The 14501-nt window shown below is 40.9% G+C and overlaps 1 protein-coding gene across 1 annotated transcript; it reads right to left on the minus strand.

The window, feature by feature from the left end:
* Nucleotides 1-267: 267 nt before the first annotated feature.
* LOC137994309 (cytochrome P450 1A1-like) lies at nucleotides 268-5368 on the minus strand. Its single transcript, XM_068839895.1, has 2 exons — nucleotides 5088-5368; nucleotides 268-1977 (listed from the first exon to the last, which is right to left on the minus strand). Exons 1-2 carry the CDS (start codon nucleotides 5236-5238, stop codon nucleotides 569-571), a joined length of 1560 nt encoding a protein of 519 aa, XP_068695996.1. The 5' UTR covers nucleotides 5239-5368; the 3' UTR covers nucleotides 268-568.
* Nucleotides 5369-14501: the final 9133 nt, after the last annotated feature.

Here is a 14501-nt window from a genome sequence, read left to right on the forward strand (position 1 = left end):
TGGTCATCGTAGCATAAGTTTCGAGATTTCTTCTCCATGAGGTCCCCTCATGAAGTATTTCCGGTTTTACGTGCTCAAAATACTATAGTTTATGTAGTGAATAAAGCTTAAACTTAAACTTAATCTTTAACTGTCGTACTTTGTCCGAGGAGACCGAGAAGTGAAGTCAATTGGTCAGAAAGGACATGCAGGGAAAGTTTACGTTTCGAGTGAATCTTGGGGTTCCTTTATCCTGTGCTAACCACCGAAGAAACTTGGAGACGCCTAAATAAGTACAAAAAGATTTAATAACCGAATAATCTTAGTAGATATACAGTTTTTCGGAAAGTTATGAAACCAAATGCGGAATCCTTCGTTATATTAGTTTACGCATTCCAATTCTCACTGATTATAATTAATTAATGGTACTTGCGTATCTTCAAACCTACATAGCATAGAAGGTTATGCAACACTTATACAAAGTATGCTGAAGAAGCCACTCCAGCAGAAATATGATACTTGTAAAACGTTCTATACATATGAAAATACTCTGATTTTTTACCCTTGAGAAGTGAAGTTCCTTGACATATTAAAAGCGTTCTTCAATTTTAACGTAAAATGTCTCTGGCATCAGAGTGAGGCCATACTGTCCTTCAAGGTTAATTCCTTGATATTCAGTTGGTAACCCATCCTGTGTAAAATGGAAGCTGTGAAGAAGCACTGCGAGGAAGACACAAACTGATTTCATCACCAGGGGCTCTCCAGGACACTTACGGCGACCTCCGGAGAATGGAAGGAAGGCAACGAAGAACTTTGGATCAATCAGCTGACCTTGACCATCCAGAAAACGAGATGGGTCAAATACATCCGGGTCTTTCCAGGTGTCGGGATCACGATGCACTGACCACAGATTGATGAAGACCACAGTGTCTTTTGGAATTGTGAAATCACCTATGTTCGTTTCAGAGGTGGTGGATCGAGGTAGAGACAGGGGGGCGACACTGGTTGTCCTTAATAATTCAAGGACTGAAGCTTGCAGAAGGGGAAGTGACTCTATGTCTTGCAGAGTTGGCAATCTTTCCCGACCAATCACTCGGTCTAATTCTTCATGCAACTGTCGCTGGATCCCGGGATATTTTATGAGGTATGCTATGGCCCAATACAATGTTATTGAGGAGGTTTCAAATCCGGCACCAAACAGATCTCCTAAGACTGGGACAATTTGTTCGTCACTGAGCACTGGAGCCATGCATAAGGTGTCCTCCCCTGGTGAGCGATCTTCCTTTTCTTTCTCCGTTTCTCTCTCAATCGCGTTAATTACACTGTCAGCAATGTTGCGGACTTTTCCTCCAACGTAGGTTTCTCTATTCTTCTCAAACATCTTCGCGACGGCACCCAAAATAGTCTCCATCGTCCTGCAAAGATCTGAAAGCGCTTTATTCGGAAGGTACTTTAGCAGTGGCAGGAAATCAACCATGTTACTACCATGCACCGACTTCCGAAAATTATCTGCGATTTTGAGCATATGTACAAGTCCTTCATCGTCGTATGAACGCTCTACTCCAAAGAGTGCATTAAGGATGAGGTTAGCTGTGGCACATTTCAGAGTTATCAGAGCATCAACGGGTTTTCCCTTATATTGCTTGAAGCATTGAACCAAGCGCTGCGATTCATTCAACAGTTTTTCTTCTAATGCATCTTTGTTCTTGACGAAGTTAACGATAGCACTGACCCCGATCTTGCGAGTTAGTCTATATTGAGGAGAATAATCAGAAAGAGAAAGGCTGCTTCCAAGAGGATTGGCAATCTGGAAGGTGTGGAGCCGTGGGCGCCCAGCAAAAGCAGTGGACTGCTTGATGATGGTCTCTTGGATAGCATTTACACCATTCACCACCACAACCAAACGATTTCCGAGCATCAGACTAAAGACGTCACCGTACTTCTTTGCCATTTTGGTGAAATCAAGATGGGGGTTCTGGCCCAGGCGAAAACATGAACCTATGAATAAAAAGAGTACCGTTTAGAATTTTAGAGAAGCACGCCCTATTGGGAGAATAGTGCCATTTTTGTCGTTGTCGATTTAACGTAAAACCGTCTTACATGACTGAAAAACCCCATGGTCTGCCACAAAATATCCGACCCCTCAATTGGGAACGAGTCAGTATGGGGGATGGCAAAAGTCACGCGTTTAGGCCCAAAGCAATAGATGAGATGTGTCAGGATAAAATATCATTCTATTAAAGATGAAACACCACCCATTGTATCTAGCTATAATTGCTTTTCTTTTAATGCTGAATACCCAATCTTCGAGTGTGGACACTGGCAAAAGTCACGCGTTCGTGCTGAAAGCCTAACAAAGGGCGTGAAGCGTGAAAATGTGGCCATTATGTACTCATAGATAAGCCATGTACTTCAATGCTTGATTAAGGACTATTGGATTGTTTCAGTATACAAAACGATTGTACGTGTCGGTAGAAAAAAAACGAAGGCTAAGGATATCTGTAGGTGTGACAGATTTCATGGTCGAGTCATGCACGCCCTACAAAAAAATATTTTAAGTTCATTCTTGTTGGATTACGACATTTCACTCAAAGATTGTTCGGGCTAAGGCCATTTCATATCTGTGGGAGAATAATTAGGACCGAAAAGTATCCTAGAACTATGATCCTAGTGATTCCTTCGTCTCGAAATGCATACCTCCACGTGTCGTTCTCATAGTATAAATTTGCGTTGCTGAAAATAAGCTCGAATGACATAAACAATTCCTATTTTGACCTTTCTAAAGTTACTTCAGGTTCGGTCAGAGGATAGCCGTTTATTCAACTCGATTGTCGTTTGAGAAATAATGAACTTTCTCTGTTTCGATTTTCAGAGCGAAGGGGTGATAACGGCACGTGATCGCACGTGGTAGAAAGAGAGGAAAGAGGCGGCTCGTGCAATATTAATAAATTATTGTCATTACACCGTATTATTTCAATTCTTTCTTTGTTAGAAGTTCATTTTATCATACGCAAATAAGCGAGAAATAAGAGAACACTGATATTGCTAGTTCTCATTTTAGCCTTCGAGGACAAAATTTCGTAGCACTTGAGCCGATGGCAGAGTACCCCTGCCGATCATCTTCTTTCTCGTCTATCGGCTCGTCAGTTTTTACGTTTTATTTCAGTTCGCGTTCATTTTCAGTCGGCGTACGTTTACATTTGAACTTTTAGTTCAAGCTCTTTGCGGGACAATCTTTGCTCTTGGTTGGTTGGGATACTTTAATGCTTAAATCAATTTTTCTGCCGATTTGGTCTTGGCTTAGTACTCTAAATGAGAGGATGTGGGTGCTGAGGTTGTAAAAGAGTTACAGCTGCAATCATAACTGTTTGGGTTTATGTAACTTTTTCCGCGCAACTTAATTTTCGATTTGGAACAGTTTCATTTTGTCAGTGAACCGTGGTTATCACAGAAACCTACATTTGAGTGACCTGTTCTAGAATATTCCCAACCAACAGCCGAATAACTCCGTGATATTTGCTAAGCTAATAGAGACATCAGTTTGTTGTATGCTTGGCAGAAAAAAAACCGCAGCTACATTTACTTGTCAGAAGTCATCAAAACGAAACCGATGGGTGACGTCATTTAAGATTCGACCTACCTACAGTGACAGAGCAAAAAAGTGTTAAAAGTCGGCAAGCTGAGTTCGCAGTATTGGAAGGAAATCCCAGATAAGAAAAGGAGAAATAAAGCCAGGGTGACTCCAGTTTCCGAAACTTGTTAGACGTGTGGTATTTAATTCGGAAAGTTGCTATAACAAGTCGAGTTCAAATCAGAACAATGGCCAACGTATTCATCCACTGGAAAATGGGCTTTAAGCAAATATGTTTACGTTCCAGTAAAGAATAAAAGAAAACAATTTGTGCACGTGAAATGTTTCAAGATATTCCCTTGTCGATTGACAGAGTTCGTATAAGTGATGCACTGTGTCAAAGTCCACTTTGTCTTTATCCTTACAGATAAAAGGCCGAGAACAATACTACCTTTTTTTGTGGGAAAAAAGCCAAATGTTTTAGTTTTTAAGTTAGTTGATTGCTTGATTGTGTCTAGTTTCTCAAAACGAAATTCCAGTCTTGTTGTTAGTCAAAGTTATCTTTGCTAGTTTTCTTTTCGGAACTGTCTTTTCATTTCCGCTTTTTGGTGACGAGTTTTTACCGAAAGCGCTTTGGATTTTAAGTTAAAAAGAAAAAACATGATTAGAGTTCTTAAAAGTTTTTTTTTCTGTAACTTGGCACGCAAGAAGATCATATTAAAAGATTATCGGCAGCCAGAGATTTTCTTTTCGGTTAAACGGAATTCAGCCGTTTAGCCCATTATAGATTAACCCAGTTTTGATAGGAGCCAACCAAGGACTCGAGTAAATTCACATGAAATGACGGCAGTTGGCAATTTTAATGAACACTCTGGCCTTACAAATATTTAGCTACTGATTTTGGCTTACTGAAAAATTATTTGTTTTGTGGAACAAGGCATGGGGGTTTAGCAGCTTTTAACCGGTTATTGTAATAATTCGCCGGCCGAGAGCACGCAACACGCGCTGATGTCATGCAAGGTCTGGGACCGATAATTATTCACTCATTATGCAGTTTTGGAGTACAAAGCGCCTTTCTTGGCGAGAAAGACTGACTGTTTTGCAGATTTGAGGTCATTTACTGAAGTTGCCGCAATTTTGATTTTTGCCTGCGGGAAAAACAAAGCAACGCTGCATTTTTGTCAAACTAATTTCTGGCGAGGTTTCTTAAGTGTCTCAGTAGGTGCGAAACGAGTCCAGTTGTCACCCAATTCTTTTGGAGGATCAGAGCTTGCCCCTATTTGGGATTACTGCATATTTCTGATAACTTTCATAGACAGGAGAAATAAATACTGATGTAAATGAATGAAATGAAAATAAATAAGTGAAATCCAACCAAAGGAGTAGACCTTTTGGAGCTGTTTGCTACCAGCAAAATGATTCAGTCATTTGAACGGGCAAAACTTTTTAAAAACTTGTGCTCCTCTGGCTCGGTCAAACGTTATCTCAGATATAACTGCAACGAAATTCACTGAATTTTTTAAGCACAAATTCTCACCTATTACTGGCAAGCCAAATGGTCCCGGAGGCAACTTGGAAAAAGAGTGCTCCCACAGTGCTTTTCCAGAGAGGAAGAGGCAAATCAGGAAACAGACAAGTAAAATTTGACCGAAAGTTGATACTTCTTCAACAAGGGAGGAAAAGGCCATGTTCTTGACGTTTTCACCGAAATGGGGAAATGATCGTCGCTGGGGTTAAACCTTCCCGCGCAGTGTCCAAGGTCCAAATGGTCTCCAGAGAGAAAACGCATTGAGTATAAATATGGGGACGGATTGTTCACACTTCGTTGAACACTTATCTGTTTATCGGCTCTGAGCACGCTATTGATTCTCTGTCAATAAAACGACAGGAATTTATTGGTTCACGTTTTGAGCAAGTGCTCCTTGTGTGCTCTAGAGCATGATGTTATTAGACGGCGATACCATTGTGGCATTACGTAGTATCGCAATTCTTTTGATCAATTTTCTGATCTTGTTAGTCAAATTAATCACTCTCATCCGACGGTGAAAATGAGGCCCTTTCAACTTAAGTGAAGTAAGTGTTGTGCTATCAATGCCTTTTCAACGGAAAGGGAACCAGAAACGGGACGTGAACCTCACAATTTTTTGACGGCAGCATAGCTTAGGCCTCTTGGCAAAAATCAATAATTCACGGTAGGCTTGAGAGATTGTGATGCTTACTTTTATTAGCGATAACATCCTCTTCAAAGGTTACAAATGATACTATTTTTGCAGCACCCTCGGTGGGAAAATTAATTTGATGGTCCTGGGTCACTGACTGTTCAAAAATAAACCGGCTTTTCTGCTCGACCGAACATCAAATTTTGTCAAGCGATGTCGTTGTTTCAGCTGAGGTGTTTCTTGAATCGAAGACAATTAAAGTAATTGATGTCTGAGTGCTGCTAATATACAGACGCATCTGATTGGTAGATTGCTTATTTGAGGGTGAAAGGTTCTTTTAACTAAAGCCACTTACACGCGTCCCTCATGTGATTACTTACTTTGCAACAAGAGAGCAATCTGCACTTTTTTTGAGTAAGCTTGGATTTTGCATCTCAGTTAAAGCCATTCGCACTTGTAAATAGTGCATAAGACAACTTTAAGGATATATGCATGACGTAGCGGAGAAATTTCGGTCAATTTTCAGCAATGTCGTATCTTCCGCTCTTAATTGATAGAGGGCAGTTCAAAGTCCATTCCACAGCCTGCTCTTGCGGCACGTTCACACATGGGACTTGAAAATGTAGGAAGCTGAAGCTTTGGCATGTGTGTGGGCAATCCCGACAGCGTTAGTCGGGAAGTATCAATGACTTTTAAGTCTTAAAGCTTTCAAGGATAAACTTAACCATCGCAACACTGAACTTATGAAAGCTTTCAATAAAGCTCAGGTTTGTTATGGCTACCTACAAGCTCTCAGCGGTTTTGAATATGCAAACAGTTGCTGAATCAGGAGCCACAAACTTGGTTGCAAAGTGTAATGTTAGAACTAATCACTAGATGACTACAGCGCGCGGTACTGAAGCGGATATAACCGACTTTGTTATGTAATTCTACTTTTATTTTGGCTTGAGGCCTTTACACACCCCCGACCCGAAGTGGCCAAGTGCGTGACAATGCCTTTTGAAATTGAAAAATACATTTAAATTACCTAAAAGGATATAATTTCGAAGTAAAACTTAACTGAGGGATTGCAGGTACAACTGCTTGTTTGTCTTGTTTCCTCAGCCCAAAATTGATCCATCATTATAGAAATACACCTCTAATCAGTTCTTGATGTCCTCTCTTGCTGGGACCGGCTGTACTTTCTCGCATAATTATCACCATTCTTAGAAATTTCTGACAGATCCGGATTAACGTAATCTTCAGCTGAGTCCAACGAATGACTCTTATATAACTGACTCGCCACTTACAAGTGAATAATTTGGACAGCACTAAAACGATGTACTCTTCATGCACTCTTTCATGTGACTTCCCTTACGTCTTACAGAGTTTGTTCGGCTTAAAATGCAACTTGATTTTTTAGCGCTTCCGTTTAAGTAGTGAAACTTTCCCTTCTTATTCCTACTCAACGGTCACTTTGGAAATCCATGATTCATTGAGAGGTATACTACCACCGCCCAAAAAATGATTCCACTCTCTAATTTTCAGTTTCCTAAATCATAGTGAACAAACTCAAGCTTTCAGTCTTCTGCTTAAGCGCTAAGGCAATTGTTTAACTGATCGGCAACCCGCGTGCATTGCCCAGCAAATAAAAAAAATGACGTGGGGTTAATGAGACATGAAAATTTTTTAAGAGAAATTTTAAAATCCTGTCAATGTCTGTGAGTTAGGCTTCTTAAAGTAAGAAGCAGGTATTATTTTGGTAAAATATTTTGTAGAAAATAACCGTTGGCTATTCACGCCGCTGTGCGGATTTCCGTCCCAGTTTTGATCGTCTGACATCATCTTGGTAAATGGGGTGTCCAATTATCACCTCACGCGACACCCAGTTTAGTTGACCACTCCACCATAACAGATTCAGCATAAGTTTTGTACAACAAACCCTCTTGATATCTTCCTCTGCTTTTAAACCCGAGTTTAACGGGATGAGCTTTTGTGTATCGTTTGTTTTGTTTTTTTTTAACAGAATTGTATGCGACGAAATTTCGGTTATTCAGTGCTTTTCTTGGTTAAAAACAAGGTCATGCAGCTAGTGAACCGGATGTAATCAGGATGTTAGACAACGACAATATATCAAATTCAACAAATTAGTTTGTAAATGCACTGAAGTCGTGAACAGGAACAAATAGTTCTCTTCCAGTTTCAAACTAAGGAAAAAATTGGATAAAACCTGTACGCTGACTAAGATTTTAGCGGTCACGATGTTGTTCTTAACTGTATAACCTGCTAGTGTTAGTGCACCAGGCCATTTCTGGTTTTTCCTCCAAAACCTTAGCATTCATATTATCAGTGCAATAATGAACTGAATATGGTGAACCTGAAATGCAGTGCAAATATTGAATGTTCCTGCTCAGAAGGCGTTCCTTGAATCGACGATTGAGAAAGGTACATTTATTCCACCCTAAACATGTAAAAATAGGCACCAGTCCTTTTTAAAAGAGAAAATGGAAAAGCGGAAAGTCTAGATACAACCCAGTTATCGTTGATTCATTTTTGCTGAAACACTTAAACCAGTGATTTCTTCCCTTTCGGGTTTAAGCCAAAAAAAAATGTTTCTCGCACTTCCATGGCAAATGCGTTTGACTGAAGTTGACGATAGAAATGACAGACCTCTTCGTCTCAAATTGTTTCATATCTTAGCGCCATTCTCCTTGTTTTCGACGAGAGAACTGCAGGAAAGCGGTTAAGTCGGGTATAAAACCTATTTTTCGTAAGTTCTGCCGGAGCTAGACCACCCAAACCGTTTCCCTCTAAAGTGAAAGCTCCCGACTGATTGAACTTCGGATTTGTTTCAATTATCATGGATATCGTGCGACGCCAAATTTTATCCACTCTTTTCCCATGAAACTGCCTGAGAAAAACTATTTTAGGAGCTGCCAGCTGTAAGCGCCTCACAGCATGTTAGAGATGTAAAGGCGCCATGATCAAGAAACACAAAATTACACCCAGCAGGTATCACCTCTGTTTTGTAAATGTGTAAAACCCTTCATCAAATTGAAGGCGCAAGATAGTAAATAACAAATAAACAATTAATAAATTTATAGAGCGTTATTTAGCCTTAAGGGATACGGCACAATGCTGATCGCGTCTGGACTTTGAACAACTGTAACTTCTTGGAAATAAGAGAAACCGAAGCTTTTATTCATTAAATTGACGTGACTTGATTTCGCCAGAGCAGCACTGAATGGCCGTTCTTATACTAGAGACGCATAATTTGTCTGAGACGAGTTGGGCAAACATTTTTTCTGCGCCTGTTAAATTCGTCTTGTATAAAGAAGGTCACAAGACGCATAATACGGTCTGGACGAACTTATCCACTTTAGTGCGTCTTCCAGCCGACAAATACATTTTGTTTTGCTCTGTGTGCAACTCATGAATCCGAACTGACTTTTCAAAAGACACCTTATCGTTGCATGATTAGTCCATAAAAAATGCAAACAAAAAGCACTTCAGTTATCTTGCAAGTAATCATGAAAGATTGCCTTCGGGTGCATACCCTTAAAGACGCATTGTTTATGCCCTAATACATCATGTTTCAACTAACAAGCTATAAAAGCCTGGAAGTAACAAGTTGACATTTAAACCAACTCTATAGTCCTATTTCAAAGCACACTTGGCTTTTAGGACACTCTACGGCTCCCTCATGAACTTCTTGCCTTAATTAAGACTCATAGAGCCAAACTCATCAAGCCAACAACTGTTACGTAATCTGCATACGAGACATTCATTATCTCGCAAATAAAACAAATATTATGCAACCTTTTTACACTGATAGCGGTTGTCCCTTAACCCCGCCGGCTATACATAGGATTGTTGCAGCCCTTAAACAATAAAAAGATTGTATTGCATGGTCGAAGTGGGAAAACTTGCTACGCGCGATTCCTAGCTCTGACACTAACGTGGCAGTTAAGTTTATTAATAGGGAGTTTAAGAAACGATCACGGCAGCGGCAACGCTAACGCCACAAAACTATAATATTATTGGCTAAAAGAGGAAGCATAATCGTGATGCACGCATTTTAGCACATAATTTGGCGGTACGTCACCAGCAACAACGTGAAGTCACTACAACGTGAGCATAAAAATGTGAACGAAAGTAATTAGTGAATTGCTTTGGTTTTGCATTATTTCACTCAGTGATTGGCTCAAAGTTCTCGCGCCATTTTTTTCAACCAATCAGAAGTAAAACCAAAACCAATCGTGGCTCGCGCGTGCACATTTTCCCGCGTCTTTGTCGGCTACGTGTAATTACTTTGAGCTTTGATTGCTTTACTGGATTGTCTCCGTCCTTTTTGATTGGCCAAAGTAATTACGAAACTCGCTCTATCCACCTCTCGCACTAATTTAATTAGAGGAAACCTTGCCCACGTTGTTCGACGCGAACGAGAGGAAATGAGTTTCAGTATCGCTTAGTTTCACCACGGCTGAATTTTTCGGGCACCGCCATCTCCAATAAAATCTCTTGAATTGTGATATAGCATTATGGTTGTTGCCCTGTTGTCATATACAAAGTCTCGGAGCCTTTGTATATGAAATATCTAAGAATCTTAGATTGGCCGAATGAAAACGACTGGGTAGGCCGACACACCTCGTCTAGTTGTTACAGTAGTGAGGATTTCTATTGAGGCTGTTGGCAATTCGCAGTTAGATGGGTCAGCAATGCCTTTGGACAGCAGAGATAAAGCCTAAACAAGTCGAGGTTGCCTGGTCGATCTCCAGTGGCGCTCACCATTTGCCACATTTATGTGAAAAGGCGTCTGTACGAGCAATTTTTCGTATTTGTTAACTGTTATTTGTGGCATTAAGGCTAACACGCCCACTTTTCATCAAATACATTTGTCACATAAAAACTGGTCAAATTTCCTCGTCTACTCGAGCAAATAAAAGTTATGGCATACCGTGAAAAATTGCCTCATAAAAATTGCTCGTGTGGACGGGGCTTAAACCATGCAGGTGAGGAGCGATATTGTTTTGAATCAATCTAAGCGTAAACGTAGACATACACAAGGGACCTTGTGAACAATAGGCTTTAGGAAAAAAATCACTAATTGACTTTGTCCCACCAAGAGATAAACTAGTATCATAAGTGGAAGAATCACCTACAATCATAGACAAAAGTAATTGGGAAGGTTATGTAAATGAACCACACAAGAGCTGTATCTCAACCCGCTTCTGTTAAGCCTCAAAAGAAATAGTTCTTACATAGCCCCCTCCCCCCTATTCAATGTTGGATGGTAACTCAACAATTTCCCACTGAAACCATTCCGGCGGTTTTGCACAACATTGAAGGAGGGGGGAGGGGAGAGAAGCAATGAAGACCTCAAAAGTGCTAACCTTCCCAACAGTTTTGTCTAGGATTGTAGGTTTAGTAGTCTAGAGCCAATAGTGCGACGAAATGGCAGGTGAGTTCGGAAGGCCGGGAATTTTGAAAAACAAAAATGATTGCAAGAAAAGGGTCGAAGAGGAAATGGCCACCTTGGTTGAAAAATGCCTCTACAGGGGCAAGTTCTTCAGAAAAAGGAAAAACCTGAAGACACTCTCGGGACTGCATGGGCTCATCGACGTGGAATTGAAGAGAGAAACCGATAGTCTGTTGATTGCTGGTCCAACATCAATCATAAAACTTCAACTTGGTGAAGAGTGCTTTAACAAATGCCGCCTTCGCTGGGAGTGGGTCAGGCTAGAACGGTGTACCTTTAACATAAATACAAGAGATATTAAAACCCGACGCCATTTATGAAAGCATTCAGTTGAAATTAGAAATCAGGCAGTTGCCAAGACAATATCATGAGAAATGTTTCTGAAGCTAGTGACCAATGTCGTCAACTTCGTTTAAAGGTGATGAGACACGAGGGGTACGGTCATGTTGCAAGGAGATGTTGCAGCGACATGTACCCTCAACATTTTCATGTGTGTGCACATGTGATTTTGTCCCTGCTACATGTCTCCGCTACACTTCCCTGCTACATGTCCTCTCAGTGTGCACTGCACAAGTTTTCTTTGTCGCTGCGGCATGTCGCTTCAACATGTCCCTGCAACGTGACCCCTCGAGTCTCAGCACATAAGGGTTACTAGCTTATATTTGCTGACCTTTAGCAAACTATAATGATTGTTAATTGCAGAACAATGGTTTCAGAAACGTTTTGTCTGCATGCTAGACTAGTAAGGTTCCGCATTACTTCTTATGGTATTCGTGGCCCCTTACTTAACTGGTCTGAATCATTCCTCCTAAACAGCACCAAGTAGATGGTCTGCGCGATGGCAAACGTTCCAACCCTTTGCCCGCAACATCTGGGGTCACACAAGGTACAGTTTTAGGACCAATTTTAATTTTACTCTATGTAAATGATTTTCCTGACAACTTAAAGTCTTCAATTGGCCTTTTTGCTCATGATGCATTTCGTATACGACGCCATTTTAAATGAGGGATGACTTGACCAATTCGTCAATTAGAGATGTGGCAAAGTGAATGGTAAACAGTCAACCGCTCGAAGTGCAAGACTATCATCAATATTCGTTATCGTCAACTCAAGGCAATTGATTTTGATGCTTTACGCCAGGATGTGGAAAAATCCGAACTTTGCACAAGAAAATACAGTGACTTTAATGAGCTAACATCTAGTTACAATTCGACACTAACATCTCGTCTGGACAATTAAGCATGCGCCGATGAAGGAGAAAGTGGTTGTCTGTAGGCAGCGCTTGCCGTGGTTTAAGATTAAGTGTGCTGTAAGGACAAGGCAGAAAGGAAATGACAAAGGACAAAATCCCAGCAGGACTTTCGCGCTTTCAAAAGGGCGCGAAATCGCCTAACGTTAGTTATGAATGGCGCGTGCTGTGAGTATTATACTAATCTCATAGCTGAGAACAGTTCTAATCAACGGAACTTGTTTCGTTCCACCAAGTTGCTGCTGTGTGAACCGTCTGAGGTGTCGTTTCCAAAGGATGTAGCTCCAGATGATCTCAAATGATTTCGGAAATCTCTTTATGCAGAAGATCGATAAAATAAATCAATTAATTGATATGCAGAGCTCTTTGGAGATGTCAAAAGCCGGAGAAAAGGAGTACGCTGATTCTGATACGTGTGCAGGTGTCACATTTGCCAATTTTAAAACGTTGTCTCAAGAGCAAGTCTCTGAGCTCATCAAGAAAGCTGCCAAGAGATCATGTCCGCTGGATCCAATGCTTATTTCGGTAGTCCTAGAGGTTTTGGATGTGCTGTTACCTCAGTGTGATCACGAACACTGATGTCGTCACATGTCATTCGAATCTGGCGAATTCGCTAACGATTGGAAGGAGGCTTTACTAAAACCGCTGCTTAAAAAGTGTGGACTTGACATCGCTTTCAATAACTTCCGCCCAGTTAGCAACCTCCCTTATGTTTCCAAATTGTCAGAGAAGGCAGCGGCTAATCAGCTCATTGACCACATGACAACTAATGATTTGTATATGCCTCTCCACTCCGTGTATAAGCAAAACCATAGTACCGAGTCAGCACTGCTCAAAGTCAAGAAAAATATTTTGTTGAATATGGAGGCGCAAAAGGTCACTTTGTTAGTTCTCCTTGACGTTAGCGCTGTTTTTGACATTGTTCGTAACGACATTCTTCTAAATCGTTTAAAGTCGAGATTTGGTGTGGATGGCAAGGCCGATTAGAATGGTTTGCGTCTTATCTTACGGATCGTACACAGCGTGTCACTGTAATTGATGGCCTATCATCTGCTTTTCCACTTAGACAAGGAGTTCCTCTAGGAAGATATCTCGGGCCTCTTCTGTTTACGTTTACACCAGTAAGCTGTTTGATATCGTCAGCAAGCACTTCCCAAGTGTACACTGCTACGCAGATGACACAGAGCTGTATTTGGCATTCAGTCCTGCTGTGCAAGGAGAGAACGAGGCCGCGCTAAATGCTCTGCGCGATTGCATACATGACTTGAGGAACTGGATGATTGGAAGACCGACTGATGTTAAACGGTGATAAGGCTGAACTGATGGTTATAGGTACTAAGCAACAGTTACAGAAAGTCAGCTTGAATGATATTACTGTAGGTGAAACAGTCATAGACGCGAAATCAGTTGCGCGAAATCTTGGGCCATGGTTTGATCGTAATCTAGATATGTCATTCCACATAAGTAAACAATGTGCCTCGGCATTCTATCATTCGCATAATGTAAGTCGGATCCGTAGGTTTTTAAGTACAGATACCACTAAAGCCCTCCTACATGCGTTTGTTACCTCGCGCGTAGATTATTGTAATAGTCTTTTATATGGTTTGCCAGCTTCTCACCTGAATAAGGTTCAGCGCGTTTTAATTAAATGCCATAGCAAGACTAGTTTGTCGCGCGCCACGCTACTGTCGCATAACGCCGTTACTGTACGAGTTGCACTGGCTACCGGTTCGGCAACGCATTAGTTTTAAGATTCTACTATTTGTTTTTAAGGCCATCCTTGGAATCGCACCAACGTATTTAAGAGAACTTGTGTCAATTAAAAGACCTGGAAATTAAAATTTAAGATCCTCCTCGGATGGTTTGTTGCTTGCAACACCAACATATAGAAGTAGGGTTACATTAGGAGACCGATCATTCCAGGTCGCAGCTCCGGCACTTTGGAATTTATTACCGCGTGAGATTCGTTCTATTACAGATCTTGGGATTTTTAAGTGCCATTTGGAAACACATCTCTTTAAGGAAGCTTTTTATTAATTTTTATCATGATAATTATTAGTGTCTTAACATATATTGTATGTTTCA

The sequence above is a fragment of the Montipora foliosa genome, chromosome 1, assembly GCF_036669935.1.
Source record: "Montipora foliosa isolate CH-2021 chromosome 1, ASM3666993v2, whole genome shotgun sequence".
NCBI classification, from domain to species: Eukaryota; Metazoa; Cnidaria; class Anthozoa; order Scleractinia; family Acroporidae; genus Montipora; species Montipora foliosa.

Coding starts and splice junctions, on each gene's coding strand:
- LOC137994309 (XM_068839895.1), bottom strand. CDS start 5,238: ATGGCCTTTTCCTCCCTTGTTGAAGAAGTATCAACTTTCGGTCAAATT. Junction 1,978..5,087: donor ATTTGGCTTGCCAGTAATAG/GTGAGAATTTGT, acceptor TTTTATTCATAG/GTTCATGTTTTCGCCTGGGC.